The 22,416-nt window shown below is 46.4% G+C and overlaps 1 protein-coding gene across 4 annotated transcripts in view; it reads left to right on the top strand.

The window, feature by feature from the left end:
- The window catches only part of PPP4R4 (protein phosphatase 4 regulatory subunit 4), a 211,696-nt gene that overhangs the window by 179,996 nt on the left and 9,284 nt on the right, over window positions 1-22,416 (top strand). For all 4 annotated transcript variants that reach the window (XM_088464385.1, XM_088464388.1, XM_088464389.1 and 1 more), the window contains 8 exons: window positions 3,571-3,718; window positions 6,031-6,175; window positions 6,473-6,514; window positions 6,621-6,695; window positions 10,276-10,345; window positions 10,902-10,982; window positions 16,463-16,562; window positions 18,370-18,422. In XM_088464385.1, the coding sequence (XP_088320511.1) occupies window positions 3,571-3,718; window positions 6,031-6,175; window positions 6,473-6,514; window positions 6,621-6,695; window positions 10,276-10,345; window positions 10,902-10,982; window positions 16,463-16,562; window positions 18,370-18,422 (714 nt within the window). The remainder of the gene's footprint in view (window positions 1-3,570; window positions 3,719-6,030; window positions 6,176-6,472; window positions 6,515-6,620; window positions 6,696-10,275; window positions 10,346-10,901; window positions 10,983-16,462; window positions 16,563-18,369; window positions 18,423-22,416) is intronic.

Raw genomic sequence — 22,416 nt, 5'->3', positions numbered from 1 at the left:
TTGTGACCTCTCATAACTGTAACCAAAATAGAAAGAAAGGAAAATAAAATTTCTAACTGTGAAGTGCTAAGATAAATAATTGAAATGTTTATATGTAACGCTATCTGCCCTTTACCTTGGCTTTGCCTAGAGGAACAAAAGAATAGATTAGTTGGTCTTATTTTATGTGTCTTGCACCATACTGGCATAAGGAATGAGTGAAGTTTCTTTAGACCTCATGTGATGAGTCATAAATGTAAGTCATTGGCTTACAGTTGTCTAGGTAACTGAAAATTCGCTGAGTAAATTTCTGGTTTCCAGCATAAGGGACATGAAGCTGGCGACACAACAGGATGTAGTCAGCATCCCGGCGTGCCGACAGTCGAAATACCGTGGCCGAAATCCCGACACGTCGGGATCCCGGCACAAGAATCCAGACCGCCGGCATCCCGAAGGTAAGTATCGGGCATTAAGGGGAGGGTTAGGCTTAGGCAGCGGACAGGGGGAGGATAGGGTTTGGCACTAAGACGCGAGGTTAGGGATGCAGCCAGGAAGCCGACGGTCGAAATGCCGACCGCCGTCTTCCCGAATGTCAAATCCCGACAGGGTCATAATGATAGGCATCAAAATCCCGACGCCTGTCATTAGACCTATGGCCGGGAGCCTGACACCCAGCAAACCGAACGAAGGTAAGCTGGACGCGGACAGCCACATGGGGGATGGTTAGGTTTCAGGGCTTCCTGGGGGACTTGGGGTTAGGCATCCCCCCCCCCCAGGAGAGTTAGGATTAGGCTAGTGAAAGGGGGGGTTAGGGTTAGGCACCCCCAGGGGGAGGTTAGGGTTAGGCACCCCCCCGGGAGGCTTAGGTTTAGGCTGCGGGGGTTAGGTTTAGGCACTTAGTGGGGGGGTTAGGGTTAGGCACTATGGGGGGAGGATTAGCATTACTTACCTAAATCCGCTGTCGGGATCTTCACCCCTGCTGGGCTTCCAGCGTTGGGATTTGAATGTAGGAACAGAGGGTTAGGGGTAGAATGGGGAAGTTTACTATACTTACCCGGGATCCTGAGCATCGGGATGCCGCTGTCGGTATACTGATAGCAGGCATCCCGACTGCTGGGATTTAAAACCCATTCCCCCCTGATGACCCACATGTACTTGTCTATTCCCCCCTGATGACACACGTGTACTTGTCTATTCCCCCCTGATGACACATGTGTACTTGTCTATTCCCCCCTGATGACACATGTGTACTTGTCTATTCCCCCCTGATGACACACGTGTACTTGTCTATTCCCCCCTGATGACACACGTGTACTTGTCTATTCCCCCCTGATGACATGCGTGTACTTGTCTATTCCCCCCTGATGACACACGTATACTTGTCTATTCCCCCCTGATGACACACGTGTACTTGTCTATTCCCCCCTGATGACACACGTGTACTTGTCTATTCCCCCCTGATGACACACGTGTACTTGTCCATTCCCCCCTGATGACACATGTGTACTTGTCCATTCCCCCCTGATGACACACATGTACTTGTCTATTCCCCCCTGATGACACACGTGTACTTGTCTATTCCCCCCTGATGACACACGTGTACTTGTCTATTCCCCCCTGATGACACATGTGTACTTGTCTATTCCCCCCTGATGACACACATGTACTTGTCTATTCCCCCCTGATGACACACGTGTACTTGTCTATTCCCCTCTGATGACACACATGTACTTGTCTATTCCCCCCTGATGACACATGTGTACTTGTCTATTCCCCCCTGATGACACACGTGTACTTGTCTATTCCCCCCTGATGACACACGTGTACTTGTCTATTCCCCCCTGATGACACACGTGTACTTGTCCATTCCCCCCTGATGACACACGTGTACTTGTCCATTCCCCTCTGATGACACACGTCACATGTGTACTTGTCTATTCCGCCTGATGACACACGTGTACGTGTCTATTCCCCTCTGATGACACGCGTGTACGTGTCTATTCCCCTCTGATGACACGCGTGTACTTGTCCATTCCCCCCTGATGACACACGTGTACTTGTCCATTCCCCCCTAATGACACACGTGTACTTGTCTATTCCCCCCTGATGACACACGTGTACTTGTCCATTCCCCCCTGATGACACACGTGTACTTGTCCATTCCCCCCTGATGACATACGTGTACTTGTCCATTCCTCCCTAATGACACACGTGTACTTGTCCATTCCCCCCTGATGACACACGTGTACTTGTCCATTCCCCCCTGATGACACACGTGTACTTGTCTATTCCCCCCTGATGACACACATGTACTTGTCTATTCCCCCCTGATGACACACGTGTACTTGTCCATTCCCCCCTGATGACACACATGTGCTTGTCCATTCCCCCCTGATGACACACATGTGCTTGTCCATTCCCCCGTGATGACATACGTGTACTTGTCTATTCCCCCCTGATGACACACATGTGCTTGTCCATTCCCCCCTGATGACACACGTGTACTTGTCTATTCCCCCCTGATGACACACGTGTACTTGTCTATTCCCCCCTGATGACACACATGTGCTTGTCCATTCCCCCCTGATGACATACGTGTACTTGTCTATTCCCCCCTGATGACACACATGTGCTTGTCCATTCCCCCCTGATGACACACGTGTGCTTGTCTATTCCCCCCTGATGACATACGTGTACTTGTCTATTCCCCCCTGATGACATACGTGTACTTGTCTATTCCCCCCTGATGACACACATGTGCTTGTCCATTCCCCCCTGATGACACACGTGTACTTGTCTATTCCCCCCTGATGACATACGTGTACTTGTCTATTCCCCCCTGATGACATACATGTACTTGTCTATTCCCCCCTGATGACACACGTGTACTTGTCTATTCCCCCCTGATGACACACATGTGCTTGTCCATTCCCCCCTGATGACATACGTGTACTTGTCTATTCCCCCCTGATGACACACATGTGCTTGTCCATTCCCCCCTGATGACACACGTGTACTTGTCTATTCCCCCCTGATGACATACGTGTACTTGTCTATTCCCCCCTGATGACATACGTGTACTTGTCTATTCCCCCCTGATGACACACATGTGCTTGTCCATTCCCCCCTGATGACACACGTGTACTTGTCTATTCCCCCCTGATGACATACGTGTACTTGCTATTCCCCCCTGATGACATACGTGTACTTGTCTATTCCCCCCTGATGACACACGTGTACTTGTCTATTCCCCCCTGATGACATACGTGTACTTGTCTATTTCCCCCTGATGACATACGTGTACTTGTCTATTCCCCCCTGATGACACACATGTGCTTGTCCATTCCCCCCTGATGACACACGTGTACTTGTCCATTCCTGATAAGTAGAGAAATGTTTTCTCTTGTCGTTTTTTTAGGCAAACTATGATGAAATGTAATTTGGTCTCAGTGTATCAGATAGTAACATTCCGTAGCTGAGTTTAGAATGCATTGTAGGAATCCTTCGCCTACAGTAATTACTGATCACCTCGCTGCAATTCTTCTTGGGGATGAAATCTCACAGTGGTCTCTGGCCTGTTTTTTGTCGCAGAGTTGGGTCAAGGAAAAAGCTACTGGAACAGACAGAGATTCCTGGACACGTGTGAATACATTATGGAGTTTTTCTCAAAGTCTTTCTTCTGTAAATACTTTTATATGTCCGTCCTGGAGCTGACAAGTGACCCAGTCGCCAACGTCAGGTAAGAGGTCTTGTTCCTAATCTGAAATACATTCGGGTAACTTCAGTAGCTTTCAAATGCTGAAGAAGCGATCTGTTCTGTGTTATACTCGTGGTTTGTGTCTATGTGTGTGTATGTGCGTGTATGTGTGTGTGTGTGTGTATGTGCGTGTATGTGTGTGTGAGTATGTGTGTATGTGTGTGTGTCTGTGTATGTGTGTTTATGTGTGTGTATGTGTGTATGTGTGTGTGTGTGTATGTGCGTGTATGTGCGTGTGTGTGTGTGAGTATGTTGTGTATGTGTGTGTGTCTGTGTATGTGTGTTTATGTGTGTGTGTATGTGTGTATGTGTGTGTGTGTGTGTGTATGTGCGTGTATGTGTGTGTGTGTGTGTGAGTATGTGTGTGTGTCTGTGTATGTGTGTTTATGTGTGTGTGTGTGTATGTGTGTGTATGTGTGTGTATGTGTGTGTGTGTGTATGTGTGTGTATGTGTGTGTATGTGTGTGTGTGTGTGTATGTGTGTGTGGGGGGGGGGGTGATGGGAGTGTGGTTTGAGCTTTGTGCAATTTTCAGGCATACGTACGGGGAAGACATGGATCTCTTGTCAGCTGTTACACTGCTACCTGGTGAGAATAAAACACTTTGGGGAGATATAAACATCTTGCTAACACTAACTACTGAGAAAAACACAACTAACCAAGGCGCTTCCGAATCACTATAGAAAATTATAATAATACCCAATATGGATAATCCTGTTTGCCGCTGGTCTAAAGAAATTTACAAACAAAAAACCATATGCCAGACCTGTGCAAATAGGAATTTGGCACATAACGAGTGTAGCTTGTGAATAAATGACTTAAAAAAGATAAATTAAAAACATATGACCAAGCTAAAATAGTGTCTAAGGAATATATGTTTAGCATTAATGATGGTTATTCACAATAATAAAACATTTAAAGAACAAAATAATCCACATAATAAGGAAATAAAAAGAAATAAAAAGAAAAAAATATATATACTGTATAAAAGTAGCAGTCTGCTAAAACAGGGATATCCCTTAAGTCGATCTCCGATGGCACATGAGGTATTAATTTGTAAAACGTTTCATATCGCCACTGAGAACAGTGTTCTGAATTCGTATTTTGATACAAAGATATTGATTTGGAGCTGCAATGATGGGTAAAGGTTCTGTACTCCGTGAACAGCAAGTAATGGCAAATGCTTTATCTTTGAGACTCACTGTCTCCGTATACACCCGGACCTCCGGAAAAAATGACAAATAGTCTTGTGAACCCAACGGGATATTTATAATCAAACACTCACGTATCCTCCGTCTGATCCTGGGCCCCAGAATAACATAGGCAGTCCAAGACTTGATTATAATACACGAGGTCATGCAGAAATGATAATGCTGATATACCTCAAGTCTATCCGAGCGTCCTCAGAAGATGAGTACTGAGCAGTCCTCTCCTCAATGGGATAGACGGCTTTCAAAGTTAGGTAGAAGAGGTCAACGAAGTCTCCGGCATATGGGAGAAGGTTGGATACAAGAGCCCATAACGCGTTTCGTCTCAAAAGGTCTACCTACTGAATTATATAAGGATACAGCAGTATCTCGTATTACAAAAGCACCAGCACCAGCACCAGCATCAGCTGAGCAGCAGTCTTCTCTGTCTGTGCGATGGTGGTGGGGAGCAATCACACTGATCGCACTCCCCCCTCCCCCATTTAGCGTGTAGCACTTTTCTATGTGGCACTCACGGGACCTTGTATAAAAGACTCCAGATGCAGAAAGGTCTATATTTGACACTTCAGTCTCACCGACTTTTATAAAGAACCTTCTGGGTTTATTGTGTATATATATATATATATATATATATATATATACATATATATATATATATATATGCGGTATATAGATTAATATATGTGTCTTTATTGTTAAGTACTTTTATAATATTATAGAAACTTTGTCTGTGTTTTCATCTTTCTTCTGGTTTCCACAGTAGAAGGCTCAGACCCCTTCATTTGGAATCAGCAGATCTAGTTTATTTTTATCAGTATATAGCACCCCTATATAATTCTCTTTATGTATAGCACCCCAGCAAGCTGGTAGTGTGTGCACTGTACCACCATCCCACCATAGGGATCAGTGATCGGTCTGTGTGAGCCCTCACCCTCCTCTGTTCACTTGTTTAAAAACAGAATGGACGAGCCTGTGTGGAAATTGCTGCAAGAAGAGGCCGCATTACTGGATTGTAAATCACCTGCCGTTGCATTGGTGTTGCTGGACGTGCCTTAGCGTATGACGTGTGTGCCGCTTTATTTTACAGAATGAAGGTTTGCTACATGTTGCCAAAACTAAAGTCCACTCTGAAGCTGCCGGCCGACAAACATTTGCTGCAGCAGCTGGAATTGTGCGTCAGGAAATTGTTGTGTCAGGAAAAAGACAAGGATGTTTTGGCTGTGGTTAAAAGGGTGAGTGATGTCTGGATGACTTATATACATCACAGAACACACATGATACACATCAGTCATACTGAAATACCACAATTTAATCTGCCCCACAAAGTTCCCCAGTGATGTCATTTGGTTCCTAGTGCATTGATTGGCTTAACCTGCATCTTGGCCCCCTCCACTATTTGTGGTGGTAACAGGTCCAGTCCTCTTCTTGGTATATGTCAGATTCTGTCTATCACCTGTGATGGCAGAGATACACAGAGGCTGTAATGTTCTGCTCTAACAGAACTGAATCTCTCCTTCCTGTCTCTGCAGACTGTGCTGGAACTGGACCGGATGGAGATGTCTATGGACACAGTAAGTGCCAGCTTACCTTGTAGCTATGCTTAACCCGCAACACAGCACGCTGTATACACGTATAAGTGATCATACTCATTAGACTGCTTTTTTGTTTTCGGATTAGTTCCAGAAACGCTTCTTTGAAAAAGATTTACTGGACCAGGAAAAAGAGAGAGAGGAACATTTGCTGCTGGAAATGGTAAGATTCAATAGGGGACAAACAAGTGCATAAAAAGGATAAAAGTAGTGTTTCCCATACCAGCTGTCACTATAACGCTCCTACGTGTAACTGCCAGGGGTTAGTCACTGTACTCTTATAATCTGTCACTCACTTTATACAGCGGCTACAGGTCAGAGCGGCATCACCGCTAGAAACAACCCACTCTCTTGTCAGTACGACCGTCTAGGGGGGCTAGCAAATTACAGTCTAAGGGGTAAATTTACTAAAGTGAGAATTTTTAGAGGTGAGTTGTAAAAGTGATGTTGCCCATAGCAACCAATCAGATTCTAGCTATTATCTTCTAGAAGGTGCTATTTGAATGTTAAGTAGAATCTGATTGGTTGCTATGGGCAACATCACTTTTAAAACTCACTTCTAAAATCTCTCACTATAGTAAATTTACCCCTAAGGGTTAATGCACTGTCCTAAAGGGTTATCTAATAAATCAGAAGTAAAGAAAATATATCAGAAATCCAACATAGGGCCGTATTCAATTCGGAGCGAAAAGCCGTATTTGCATGGTTTTTGGCGAAAATTCAATTCCAGTCCGTTATCGCCTATGCGAAAAGTTAATAGACAGAAATAGGCAAAACTTCTTCTCCACAGAAAAGCAGGAGAAAAGAAGTGAAAAATCTATATTTTGGGGTGCAGATGTTGGGAAACCACTCAGAACCCTTGGTACACCCCCCTTCCCCAAAAGAACAATTCATTAAACAAAAAGTAATAGAAAATTCCAGGAACACCCCAAAAAACGCATTAGAAATTTGGGGCGAAAATGAAAAAAGTGGGAGGACAACTTCAAAAATTAGCAAAATAAGCTTCTGGGGGTGCTCTAAGAAGGGGCCAAGTGTTGTTGGGATTGCAGGTGCTTGTATGACGGAGGAATTTCATTTTTCTAAAACTTCACTCTAGACTTATTAATATATGATAGTACCCATTTTCAAGCACCCCAAATTTGATGGAACTACTTATTTTACTTATTTGCTCCAAAAAACACTGCCTTATGCCACTCTTCACCACTTTACCAAGACGCTAATAGCAAGCAATTACCACCACTTAACTAGTTCCATTAGGGCTAATACTAAACTACCATAATGATTTCCGAAGTCAGCCCATCTTTTTCTGGGGTACAGAGTGATTCCCCCAATTCATCCTGCACTTTTCATCTGTTTCACATTCGCCGGGTCCCGTTTTTCGCCTGTTTGGCAACTGAATACGGAGCGCGCACGAAAAGTTTTCACGTCCAAAACACGCGAAGGCGGTGAGAAGTCAGGCAAGCTGAACTTTCTCACCAATGCAAAACTAATTGAATACGGCCCACAGTCTGCCGGTTGCAGGATCTTGAGAATTAATTTGATTAATTTCTAATAAGAAATGAGGAGCCAAAGAAATGTTCCCAATGACTTGCTTATTTAGTTTGTATGCTGGGTACACACGCCACCATGTGTGTCTCCAGCGATGGCGCGATGCGACGGCACGATACATTGCGCCGTTTGTGGTAGATGCAGTGGACGACAGGGCGACGTGTAGTTCCACGCTGCATTTAGCAGCATGGCATGGTTCACGGCATCGTCCCATCTGCTGTGCACAATATATCGCTCCAATCCGCGTTATAACGGTATATTGTGCAATGGATCACGTAATGTGCACCCAGCTTTGGGTTACCTGTCGGGACTCTTTAGGTTACCCATTCTAATGTACTGATATGCAAGTTCCCGGAGCAGAGATACAGCAGAGATACAGCTGATCATCGTTCCGGGAGCCCGTGGAACTGCCTGAAAATTTGGGAGTCACCCGGATGTTCCAAGTATGAAGCCCACTCATTCCCATCTGATATAGGAAGCTGCTGGTTTACTCCTACATTCCTAAATAACAATGCCATTATCTAATATTTTTATTGTACTGTAGGAAATAAACATCTGCTGGATGGGTTGCTATGGTCGGCACACACACGTTTCTTCTTGTACCGATCATCTGAAATGTATCACACTTTGGACATTCTGGGTCTGATACCGAATGAGTACATCGCCTGTTGAAGTGCAGTGTTTCTCAAAGCCAGTCCTCATGGAACCCTAACAGTGCATGTTTTCCAGACCACCTAGGTGAAGCACAGGTGTGTTAAGGAACACAACAGATGCACTGGTGGTACTAAATATTCCTGAGGATACCTTGAAAACATGCACTGTTAGGGTTCCATGAGGACGGAATTTGAGGACGCTGCTGTAGTGTATCTTCCATGAAATTCCTCTGTGCTTTCCCAAAACAGTGGGTACACACCTGTGCGCCCATGCAGAGTTGCAGGATTCTGCCAGTTACGCCCGCCTGCACCTACAGTAGATAGGCAGGACCGGGACGGCGGTGGAGCACAGTAAGGACATGTTCGCACAATTGGGATCAGATGCAAACCGTGAAAAAGATGCATTTACATCTGAGGAAAAGTTTTGTATGTATGTACATGACACAGGGAGTTGTTCTTGTTGTAATATTGACATTTTTTGTTAGTTCAAGTGATGCCTAATAGCAAATGCTTTTGTTGCACATAAAAGTATAGGTTTAAAACATGGGTATGTAGGTGTCTGTGATGTGTGCCTGGCATAAATCAGACCCTTATCCTACGTGTGCCATCTGGAATGCTTTTTTAGTGAAAGGTGCAATCACGGACATCTCTGCATCAGAGTTCCATATGGAGTAGGCTGGGCTAAACTACACCAAACGCTTCATTTTAGCCCCACCTTCCCCTCGTACCAGAGAATTGTGGTATTTTGCCATGACAGGGGCGGTCCTAGTGACATTAGAGCCCTGGCCCCCCAAAGTAGCAAGCTGCGTCCCCTCCCCAGGCTTATCCTGGAAAGAGGATGAAAAAGCAAGCATGTTTTATAGCCGTATTAAAATGCATAGTGCCATCTGCTGTGCATACTGTGCTGCCACTGCAGGTGATTGTATGTTATGTTGTTTTGTCTGCATGAGCTGAGAATGTACATGAAGGATACCTCCCAACATATTGGCTGGATCAGGACAGGGAGGCCTGGGTGAAAGGCACTAAGCTGACCCCTCCCTTTCCCATCTTTCACAGTGACCTGTTCACTACCGCTCACACCAGCAGCGTGACACTGCCGCTCACACCAGCAGCGTGACACTGCCGCTCACACCAGCAGCGTGACACTGCCGCTCACACCAGCAGCGTGACACTGCCGCTCACACCAGCAGCGTGAATGGGTCATACCTCTAGGCCAGATCGGGACAATGCAGTCCGCATATTAACTGTGAAACAGAGCCCTGATATCGGTAGGGTTGGGTGATATGCACAATGCAATGCAAGTTCATTGTCTTATTTCAGATCACCCCCAGCTGAACCTACTGACCTGAAAAAAAGTGCAAAAAATATTATAAAGTATATAATAACGTTCTTTTGCAACATTGGTTCAAATAAAAAAAGTGCAGGTCCGCTTTCCTATTTTTGGCATATTGTTTTGTATTGCAGGATTGCTGTTCGAATCCAGAATGGTTGCAGCACTTTGGTGCTAAGTTATTTATTCATCTATCCTTGATTTGTTTCCAGGAGCAAATAGAGAAGGAAAAGCAGCAGAGTGAAGCACGTTCCAGCAATGAGAAGAACTTTGAGAAGAAACGTAAGTGCTCATTGGCTGTAAGCTCTGTCCCCTCAAAGTGGCTCACAGCAGTGGTCATCCTGCGCTTCTAGTGTACATGACTGGTGAGAACAGCCACTGTAGATGATTTGGGGGCTCAATCATAGTGCCGCGCAGTGCTGATGTTCATGTAGATGCGCCTTTTTTTTTGCAACTGCGTATGCGCAAAAGTTTACGAAAACGCAGAAATATTGCTGGGCGTTGCTTTGGCGGTTACTGGAAGGTGGATGGTAGTGCAGGCAAAAATGGTCCGTTCAGTGGGTATGTTATGTTGTGCCACCAAGAAAACCAGCCCCGTTATGTTATGCCGTTGTGCCTGCACCAATTGGGGAAATTGCACATCCCGGATGGTATGAAATGAAGGTGGTTAATGTTGTCCTATTGCCTGCACACAATGGGTGTTTTTCCTGTCACAATATTGGATCAGTGGAGACTTTTTGAGCTCGCATACAATGGCGGCCTCCAGTGTGTGTAGGGGGTGGGCTTAGTGTAAGTAACTTTAGTTTACTCTGATCATTGACTTGTACATTTGTTTTAGGAAGAGACAGTAAAACGGGATCAGCTTTGCCAAAAAATCTCCCCACGGTCATTTCCGGATGCTCGTCAGGAACACAAACAGGTGACTAAGAAATGGCGGTGTATTTTCTATGACATCATAGTTATTGTGCTGATGTCATTACTAACTAAACTACTGGTTATTCCTGAAATGCAGATGTACATAAAGTCACTGGACAAAACCGTACCTTCTACTTATCATGAAACATGTGCAGGGTAACCTGCTGATAGGTGGACTGGTAAATCAGTATTTCTGCAGAATGTGTTCCATCGCAGAACAGTGTCATGTGATGCAAGTGACATCACTGCGCACAAAGTATGAGGATATATTTAATAGGGCTGACACCACTATTCTCCAAATATACATTGTTACATCTCTACTCTCTAAACCCCAGGATTTCTTCATGTCACTCCTGTTTTATATGTTCATGTATTCAATAGGATGTATTTCCGCTCTCGGAGGTTCTGTATGACTAGACTATAAAGTAACTAGTAACTTGGACCCATCATCAATCGCCGGGCTGTGAGCGCACAAGATGCATAAAATATATGATCTGCATGGGTATCTGTAGCTGTTGAAGTTGCTTCAGTTTCCTCTGTCCCCCTCCTTCCCATCTCTTTACCCCCGTTTCTCTCTCTGTCCGTCCTCCTCTCTTATTCCATCCCCCACTTTTCTACCCCTCTCTCTATCCCCCTCTCCCCTATTTCTCTTTGCCCCATTCTTTCTCCTGTGTCTCTCTCTCTCTCTACCACTCCCAACTCCCTCTTGTTCTCTGTTTTCATTTCTGTCTCCATTTTTTCTCTCCCTCTTTCTCCACTCTTTCTCTCATCCCCTCTTTTCTCACTCCCCCTCTTTTCTCACTCCCCCTCTTTTCTCTCATCCCCTCTTTTCACTCATCACCTCTTTTCTCTCATCCCATCTTTTCTCTCATCCCCCTCTTTTCTCTCATCCCCCTCTTTTCTCACTCCCCCTCTTTTCTCTCATCCCCTCTTTTCTCTCATCCCCTCTTTTCTCACTCCCCCTCTTTTCTCACTCCCCCTCTTTTCTCTCATCCCCTCTTTTCTCTCATCCCCCTCTTTTCTCTCATCCCCCTCTTTTCTCACACCCCCTCTTTTCTCTCATCCCCTCTTTTCTCTCATCCCCTCTTTTCTCTCATCCCCTCTTTTCACTCATCACCTCTTTTCTCTCATCCCCTCTTTTCTCTCATCCCCTCTTTTCACTCATCACCTCTTTTCTCTCATCCCCTCTTTTCTCACTCCCCCTCTTTTCTCTCATCCCCTCTTTTCACTCATCACCTCTTTTCTCACTCCCACCTCTTTTCTCACTGCCCCTCTTTTCTCTCATCCCCTCTTTTCTCTCATCCCCTCTTTTCTCACTCCCCCTCTTTTCTCACTCCCCCTCTTTTCTCTCATCCCCTCTTTTCTCACTCCCCCTCTTTTCTCTCATCCCTTCTTTTCTCACTCCCCCTCTTTTCTCACTCCCCCTCTTTTCTCTCATCCCCTCTTTTCTCACTCCCCCTCTTTTCTCTCATCCCCTCTTTCTCTCATCCCCTCTTTTCTCTCATCCCCTCTTTTCTCTCATCCCCTCTTTTCTCACTCCCCCTCTTTTCTCACTCCCCCTCTTTTCTCTCATCCCCTCTTTTCTCTCATCCCCCTCTTTTCTCTCATCCCCCTCTTTTCTCACACCCCCTCTTTTCTCTCATCCCCTCTTTTCTCTCATCCCCTCTTTTCTCTCATCCCCTCTTTTCACTCATCACCTCTTTTCTCTCATCCCCTCTTTTCTCTCATCCCCTCTTTTCACTCATCACCTCTTTTCTCTCATCCCCTCTTTTCTCACTCCCCCTCTTTTCTCTCATCCCCTCTTTTCACTCATCACCTCTTTTCTCACTCCCACCTCTTTTCTCACTGCCCCTCTTTTCTCTCATCCCCTCTTTTCTCTCATCCCCTCTTTTCTCACTCCCCCTCTTTTCTCACTCCCCCTCTTTTCTCTCATCCCCTCTTTTCTCACTCCCCCTCTTTTCTCTCATCCCTTCTTTTCTCACTCCCCCTCTTTTCTCACTCCCCCTCTTTTCTCTCATCCCCTCTTTTCTCACTCCCCCTCTTTTCTCTCATCCCCTCTTTCTCTCATCCCCTCTTTTCTCTCATCCCCTCTTTTCTCTCATCCCCTCTTTTCATTCATCACCTCTTTTCTCTCATCCCCTCTTTTCTCTCATCCCCTCTTTTCTCTCATCCCCTCTTTTCACTCATCACCTCTTTTCTCTCATCCCCTCTTTTCTCACTCCCCCTCTTTTCTCTCATCCCCTCTTTTCACTCATCACCTCTTTTCTCACTCCCACCTCTTTTCTCACTCCCCCTCTTTTCTCTCATCCCCTCTTTTCTCTCATCCCCTCTTTTCTCACTCCCCCTCTTTTCTCACTCCCCCTCTTTTCTCTAATCCCCTCTTTTCTCACTCCCCCTCTTTTCTCTCATCCCCTCTTTTCTCACTCCCCCTCTTTTCTCACTCCCCCTCTTTTCTCACTCCCCCTCTTTTCTCTCATCCCCTCTTTTCTCACTCCCCCTCTTTTCTCTCATCCCCTCTTTTCACTCATCACCTCTTTTCACTCATCACCTCTTTTCTCTCATCCCCTCTTTTCTCACATCCCCTCTTTTCTCACTCCCCCTCTTTTCTCTCATCCCCTCTTTTCTCACTCCCCCTCTTTTCTCACTCCCCCTCTTTTCTCTCATCCCCTCTTTTCTCACTCCCCCTCTTTTCTCTCATCCCCTCTTTTCACTCATCACCTCTTTTCTCACTCCCACCTCTTTTCTCACTCCCACCTCTTTCTCTCATCCCCTCTTTTCTCACTCCCCCTCTTTTCTCACTCCCCCTCTTTTCTCTCATCCCCTCTTTTCACTCATCACCTCTTTTCTCTCATCCCCTCTTTTCTCACTCCCCCTCTTTTCTCTCGTCCCCTATTTTCTCACTCCCCCTCTTTTCTCTCATCCCCTCTTTTCTCACTCCCCCTCTTTTCTCACTCCCCCTCTTTTCTCTCATCCCCTCTTTTCTCTTTCCCCCTCTTTTCTCTCATCCCCTCTTTTCTCACTCCCCCTCTTTTCTCTCATCCCCTCTTTTCTCACTCCCCCTCTTTTCTCACTCCCCCTCTTTTCTCTCATCCCCTCTTTTCTCACTCCCCCTCTTTTCTCTCATCCCCTGTTTTCTCACTCCCCCTCTTTTCTCTCATCCCCTCTTTTCTCACTCCCCCTCTTTTCTCTCATCCCCTCTTTTCACTCATCCCCTCTTTTCTCACTCCCACCTCTTTTCTCACTCCCCCTCTTTTCTGTCATCCCCTATTTTCTGTCATCCCCTCTTTTCTCTCATCCCCTCTTTTCTCACTCCCCCTCTTTTCTCACTCCCCCTCTTTTCTCTCATCCCCTCTTTTCTCACTCCCCCTCTTTTCTCTCATCCCCTCTTTTCTCACTCCCCCTCTTTTCTCACTCCCCCTCTTTTCTCTCATCCCCTCTTTTCTCACTCCCCCTCTTTTCTCTCATCCCCTCTTTTCACTCATCACCTCTTTTCTCTCATCCCCTCTTTTCTCACTCCCCCTCTTTTCTCTCATCCCCTCTTTTCTTACTCCCCCTCTTTTCTCACTCCCCCTCTTTTCTCTCATCCCCTCTTTTCTCTCATCCCCTCTTTTCTCTCATCCTCTCTTTTCACTCATCACCTCTCTTCTCACTCCCACCTCTTTTCTCACTCCCACCTCTTTTCTCACTCCCCCTCTTTTCTCACTCCCCCTCTTTTCTCTCATCCCCTCTTTTCACTCATCACCTCTTTTCTCTCATCCCCTCTTTTCTCACTCCCCCTCTTTTCTCTCATCCCCTCTTTTCTCACTCCCCCTCTTTTCTCTCATCCCCTCTTTTCTCACTCCCCCTCTTTTCTCACTCCCCCTCTTTTCTCACTCCCCCTCTTTTCTCTCATCCCCTCTTTTCTCACTCCCCCTCTTTTCTCTCATCCCCTCTTTTCACTCATCACCTCTTTTCTCACTCCCACCTCTTTTCTCACTCCCCCTCTTTTCTCTCATCCCCTCTTTTCTCTTTCCCCCTCTTTTCTCTCATCCCCTCTTTTCTCACTCCCCCTCTTTTCTCTCATCCCCTCTTTTCACTCATCACCTCTTTTCTCTCATCCCCTCTTTTCTCACTCCCCCTCTTTTCTCTCATCCCCTCTTTTCACTCATCACCTCTTTTCTCACTCCCACCTCTTTTCTCACTCCCCCTCTTTTCTCTCATCCCCTCTTTTCTCTCATCCCCTCTTTTCTCACTCCCCCTCTTTTCTCACTCCCCCTCTTTTCTCTCATCCCCTCTTTTCACTCATCACCTCTTTTCTCTCATCCCCTCTTTTCTCACTCCCCCTCTTTTCTCTCATCCCCTCTTTTCTCACTCCCCCTCTTTTCTCTCATCCCCTCTTTTCTCACTCCCCCTCTTTTCTCACTCCCCCTCTTTTCTCTCATCCCCTCTTTTCACTCATCACCTCTTTTCTCACTCCCCCTCTTTTCTCACTCCCCCTCTTTTCTCTCATCCCCTCTTTTCTCACTCCCCCTCTTTTCTCTCATCCCCTCTTTTCACTCATCACCTCTTTTCTCACTCCCCCTCTTTTCTCTCATCCCCTCTTTTCTCACTCCCCCTCTTTTCTCTCATCCCCTCTTTTCTCACTCCCCCTCTTTTCTCTCATCCCCTCTTTTCTCTCATCACCTCTTTTCTCACTCCCCCTCTTTTCTCTCATCCCCTCTTTTCTCTCATCCCCTCTTTTCACTCATGACCTCTTTTCTCTCATCCCCTCTTTTCTCACTCCCCCTCTTTTCTCTCATCCCCTCTTTTCTCACTCCCCCTCTTTTCTCTCCCCTCTTTTCTCTCATCCCCTCTTTTCTCACTCCCCCTCTTTTCTCACTCCCCCTCTTTTCTCTCATCCCCTCTTTTCTCACTCCCCCTCTTTTCTCACTCCCCCTCTTTTCTCTCATCCCCTCTTTTCACTCATCACCTCTTTTCTCACTCCCCCTCTTTTCACTCATTCCTCTCTTTTCTCTCATCCCCTCTTTTCTCTCATCCCTCTCTTTTCTCTCATCCCCTCTTTTCTCTAATCTTCTCTTTTCTCTCATCCCCCTCTTTTCTCTCCCCCTCTCCTCTCTCTATCTCCCCCCCCCCCCTCTTTTTATCACACCTCCACTATATATTCCTTCTGCGGGAGTACTGCTGGTCCTCCCTTTCTGACATCTCCAGGCTGTACACGTGGCTGCCTGAACCTTGCTGCACATGTCATAGACTCACAGTTTAGTACTGTAGATCTATATAGCAGTGTATGTAGCAGATACATTGGGAAATGAAAGTGGGGAAGTCACTGTGCTTGTACATATGTTGTATCACATAGTGCCACTAAGTATCCAGCATTCACAGGGAATAGCACAAGCAGTAATATATATAGTACAATAATACATGTGCATTGAGCAGTATAGAAGACACATAGGGATGTAGTTCCTTTCTCAAAGAGCTTACATTCTGATGTCTGATTAATTGCAGTTATTAGCAGAGAAAGCAAGAAGAGCAAGCTGATCCGGAGCCAATCTTTCAGCAGCCATGCCATCCACCCGAAGCACAGCACCATGGAGAAGAGTGTTAAGTATGACATTACACAGTGTGTGCTGTAGTAAATCTGTTATGCCCATAGATGCTGCATTATTGTGCTCTGTAGTATTTACTGCACATGTAGAGGCTAGATTCAATAAGGTGTGCTAACTCACACAGCACTCACCAGGGAAGGGCTTCACCCAGTGCTCCCTGACGGTAGAGGAGCTTAATTACCACCAATAGAGGACCTGAAGAAACAACACACCCAGTTAGGAGGAGTGCCCTTCTTGTGCCGGAACAACAAGATAATGCAGACTAAGGGCCTGATTCAGAGCCGGACGCTCTGACCAGAGCGCTCGCTCTGAATCAGGGCCCTCCTACCTGAAAATGGAGCGGCCTCCTGGCCGCTCGCATAGCTGTGGGTAACCACCCACAGCTTATGCGAGCGTCCATGATGATGGTCGCGATGGTCAAGACCATCGCGACCTTCGGGCTTGCGACGAGACCCTGCGGTAGGGTCTCGGCGACCGCAGGCCCTGGAGTGATTTTGGCTCTATTAGAGCCAAAATCACTCCCACTGACATCACTAGTGATGTCAGTGGGGCCGGACCCAGACGGTAGGCGTTCCCATGCGAACGCCTCCGTCTGGCAGCCACGCCCCTGGCCCGCCCACTAAAGGGGGCGTGCTGTAAGTCACCATCGACAGCACGCCCCCTTTAGTGTGAGACCCATATTGACGGCTTGGCCGTCGTTATTCGGGTCTCCCGCATGCGCACGACGGAGCTCCCTCCGTCATGCACATTTGGGTACCATCGACCCGCTTGCGAGCGTCCTGCGCTCGCGAGCGGGTCTGAATGAGACCCTAAGGGTGACTGTGACCTTCATCCTTTGGGTGAATGATCATCATCGGCCCTAGGGCCTCAGTCACCCCGTTCCACCACTTGTGCTTGCCCACTGTGCGTAGAATGTGTGTCTTTGCACAGATGGTGAGCACGTCTAATTTTTTGGTCTCACTCGTTTGATTTGGTTCTCTTTATCTACTTTTAGGACTTGTGTGAAAATTTCTGCAAAAATATAGGAAATTCTGAAGGGTTCACAAACTTTCAAGCACCACTGTACCTGCTTCCTCATTTGCAGCTGTAACGCCTTGTGCTAAAGCTTTTACACCGTTACACATTTTCTTATAAATTGCAGGAACATCTGTGGAAATACATACTCTACACTTCTAAAATGAAAGAGAGAACATTTCTAGACATAATCGGAGTAGCCTAAACATGGAAAAGATGAGATTTAGGGGCTTTTAAGCATTTTTATTTATAAGGTTATGTCGAAACTGCTGTTTCTGCATACGTTTATGAATTGTTGTTATGTACTAACAGCCTAATGCAGGAGATTGCACAGAAATCTCATGCAGAAGGCTTATTAACGGAGCAGACCACTTATTATCAGCGTAAACTGCTTTATGCCTATGGTGGCTGACTTACAGGGCTCTTACAATACCTCTACTGCAGCCTCCGTCCGGCTTCTGAACCTGACACTGTGCGCATTTGTAGTGTCAGGTTCCCTTGGAAGTGCCTTTCACATCTTCCGATGCAGCCGGGATTAACTTTGCAGGGACAGCGGTTGTCACTACCTCTGGCTGTGTGAGTTATCGTTAGAACATAGTAGGGGACATTTTTGTTTAAACTTAAAAAGTCTGTCGCAATACGGACTGTTAACAATCACAGCATTGCCAAGATTATTAATACATAGACCCCTTAGTATGTCTGCTATTGTTTTCTTTATATAGTATATCACTGATGTACCAGTTACTCTTTCCAATCATTTTATTTTACTCATTTTTTTTATCTCTTTTGCAGCAAAAGTAATTCTGTGATAGGAGTTGGGAAAAATGTTTTGCTGCCGTTTGTTGGTAAGTAGTAATAAAATACCTACTGACAAATAAATTGTAACTAATTTTACAGTTTATGAGAAAATATAATGAACTATGGGGGTCTGATGTATGAGAGGCAAAATGACTGAGGTGCAGAGTGAAATTCCATCATAAGTAAGTAGATTGCATCCTGCAGTCAGTGTCACTTTCTCATTGGGCTGTGCAGCAGGTTAGAGAATACAATATTCCCAGCGATGTCTGTTCTGTTTGTAATATTCACATTTCCTGGATCAGAGTGAAGTTGCTAGCACTGGACCAGTTCTCCATCCTGAAAGAGACGGCCAGATAGTCTGAGCGTGGCTCACATCACATTGACAGTATCTTGCCCCAATGGCATCACTAGGGTTGGTGTTACCCAGTGTGGTAAAAAGACCAAGCGCCCCATGCATTTCTCTGGTGGCGTGCTCATTACTTCTGGAAGTACTGGGCTGCCCCCAGATACTCTGCCCGCACTGCCGCCTCCTCCCCAGTGACCGGGAGCTGGGCGCTGCAGTGTGGTGTTGTGGTGCAGTGCCCGCTCCTGGCTTCTGTCATTTTGGTGTCATTCCTTCAGATAGTGTCACCCAGTGCGGTACACCCCCCACCCTCCCAGTGACGCCACTGTCTTCACCATTGTCTCCAAAAGTTGCTGTTTAATTGAGTTGCAGAACATACTATACAGCAGTGCTTATCAAATTCAGTCCTAAGGACACACTTAAGGGGCCCATACATCAGCAATCACAAAAGAACGATTCACAGATTCTGTGATTTTGTTCCCCAATCTAAAGATTTCCCAATCCTCCACTCTGCACCCATACATTACAGATATTTATGAGTGATTTGCAGATATTTTTCAGGGTGCAAATACATGATTATTTATTTACATTTTTTTCCCATGTAAGGGTAAATACTGGCTGCTTTTGCAGATTTCTAAATTAGATTAGAGTTTGGACACGCGCCCTCTCAGATGTAAATCTCTCTGCACATGTTACATCTGCCCCACCAGCATACAGCATGGTTACTTGCTCTGTTTTTTGTTTTTCTCCCAACTCAGAATTAGCCCCTTATTGTGTTCCAAGGGGGAATGGTGTAGGTCGACCGGGACAAAAGACCGACATAGATGTAGGTCAACAGGGTCAAAAGGTCCATATGGGAATAGTTGGGTCAAATAAGTAATATAGGTATATCTATTTATTAATGTGAACTAAAAACAGATCACAGGATCAAAAAAGAAAATATATTATAAAATTATTATTAGGGATGTGATGGTATAGAAACACTTCTCTTCTGTCTGTTTCCTTTATAACAGTTCGTTTCCTGAGGCAGAGATCAGGGCAATCAATAAGGAAATATTAAGGACAATTAGTTTATTAAATAGACCCCAGAGTCCTTTTAAAAATGAAGGACCTCATTCAGACCCACTCGCAATCGCTATGTGCTTGCAAGCGGGTTGATGGTGAGAGCCTGCGCACGCGCAGTGCTCGCCCTGCGCGTGCACAAGCCCCGTAGCGAGTGACAAATGCACTCGCCCCGGGGCACGCTACAAAAGGGGTGGTTGTCGATGTTGATCGACAGCTCGCCCCATTTTGTAGGCGGAGTGGGGGGGTGGCCGGACAAACGGAGGCGTTCCTGAAGGAACACCTGCCGTTTGTAGGCGGCCCTACTGACATCACCTAGTCACTCGCTAAAGCTGTTGGTGGTAACCCACAGCTTAGCGAGCGGACAGGAGGCCGCCTTTCAAAAGATAAGCGGCCGCCCTCATTCAGAGCGTTCGCTCGCATTTTGCGAATGGGTCCAAAGTCTTTCTCTAACTAAAATGCTGGAGTAAAGCCATATTTTCTTATAGTTTCTCTGTATTTAGTAATGTGGAAAGTGCGAAGAAATCACTAGTTTCTCCTGTCACATTCCTGCAGCCCCCGTTGGATACAGACGTGCCCACATACATTTAGCCTCTTTGCACGTTAATCAGCCCTTCTAGAATCGGTAGCGCCGAGTGTCTTTTCGTGCCAGTTTTACTCTTCAAGCTGCTTTTGTGAATAAGATGCCGTTGAAGAGAAAAAGTCGTACAAAAAGACGCACAGCGCTCACGCATTATGTGCAATGCGACTTGTAGCACATGGATGATAGATATACACTGGTGGCCAAAATTGCGGACACTTTTTGAAATTTTAATGTTTTTCAACTTCGAATGCTTATAAAAACTGTTACACTTCACGCAGTGCAATGATTCAAAATGTGTCCGCAATTTTGGCCACCAGTGTATGTGTACACATCTGTATAATGGAGGCAGTACAGGAATGGTATTTATATAGATGAGAAAAGCTTCATGCCGTCTCTAGTACCAATAGATATGGCGTTCTCTTCCTGTTTTCCTCTGCTGCCCCGGCCAACTCTGTCGCCTCTGCTCCCTCGGCAGCTCCCGCTTCCCCGCCGGCAACTTCTTCAGTCTGCTCCCTCCGGCTGCTTCTCCGATCAGCGCTGCGCTGACATAACCGACGCTGATATGCACAGACAATATAGACATCTTTTGAGAAAGATGTTTGATATGTCCTCGCCTTATACTCCTGACTTACGGGACGCCCTATTCCTGACATGGGACGCCATCCTCCTGACATGGGACGCCATCCTCCCTACATGGGATGCTGCACTGCTGACATGGGATGCTGCACTGCTGACATGGGACGCCATCCTCCTGACATGGGACGCCATCCTCCTGACATGGGACGCCATCCTCCTGACATGGGATGCCAGCCTCCCTACATGGGATGCTGCACTGCTGACATGGGATGCTGCACTGCTGACATGGGACGCTGCACTGCTGACATGGGACGCTGCACTGCTGACATGGGATGCTGCACTGCTGACATGGAACGTCGCACTGCTGACAAGAGGTGCCATACGCCTGATATGGGACGCCATACGACTGACACGGGATGCCATACAACTAACACGGGATGCCATAGGACTGACATGGGACGCCATACAATTGACATGGGACACCATACCCCTGACATAGGACACCTTACTTCTAGCATGGGACTGTCATGACTAGGGTTTCCAGGCATAGGGGATGACGGGTGTTACCTGTGAGGGTGCTGTGGAGTGGTCCTTCCGGCGGAGGGGCTGGTGTCTGGCGGCAGGTGTTGGCTGTGCGAGGTGTTCCGCAGGCACTCTGTCATTCTGACTGGGGTAAGTATGGTGGTGTTTCAATTCTGTTCTGGTATGGGCACCACCATCTTGCTTCTGGTCATGTGACTTAGTTGCTCCAATCCTGGTGTGTCACATGCTCTCTCCGACCATTCACGATCCTGCACTGAGTACTTAAGGGAGTTCAGAGCTCCCCATAGTTGCCAGTGCAATGTGTTTCACAGCGCATGCTGTGAGAGAGTTCCTGTGCTCCTGAGACCTGTCTGTTCCCTGCTCACCTGTGCTCTTGCTGGATCCCAGCTTCCAAGCAGCCTTCATTGCTCTGCCTGCTCCCAGTCTCCTGCTGGAACCACCCTGCACCTTCCATTAACCCTCTCCCTGCCTAAAGACCTGAGTGTGCAGTTAACCCTGCCCCTACACTGCCTCCAGTTACCTAGCTCTCTGCAGCTATCCAATTTCTGCACTGAGCCATCTTAGTACTAATCAGTTAATCAACTACTCCATAGCCTCGCTGGATTCATCTCACCAGTATCAATTTGTAACCTGATATCCTGTCTGCAGTCTCGCAGTAACCATTTAGATTACAAATGGTTTTTATTATTTCTGTCACTACCTGGACATTACCCACTCTTACTCAACTTCAGTTTCCAGTCATCACCTCCCCATCTATATTCAGGACTTTATATTATCAGTGTACATGTCTTCAAGTTCACCCATTAAAAAACCCACTTTTCAGTTTAAGTCTGTTCAGGTGTCTGCTCCTGTTACTACCCCGGGTCCACAACAAACTCAGCACCTAACAGGGACATCTTACGCCTGACTTGGGACATCATATGACTGACATGGG

Source organism: Taudactylus pleione, unplaced genomic scaffold (genome assembly GCF_031769625.1).
Source record: "Taudactylus pleione unplaced genomic scaffold, aTauple2 ptg001661l, whole genome shotgun sequence".
Classification (NCBI taxonomy): domain Eukaryota; kingdom Metazoa; phylum Chordata; class Amphibia; order Anura; family Myobatrachidae; genus Taudactylus; species Taudactylus pleione.
The sequence above is the reverse complement of the archived record's forward strand: the minus strand, read 5'-3'. Positions and strand labels throughout refer to the sequence as shown.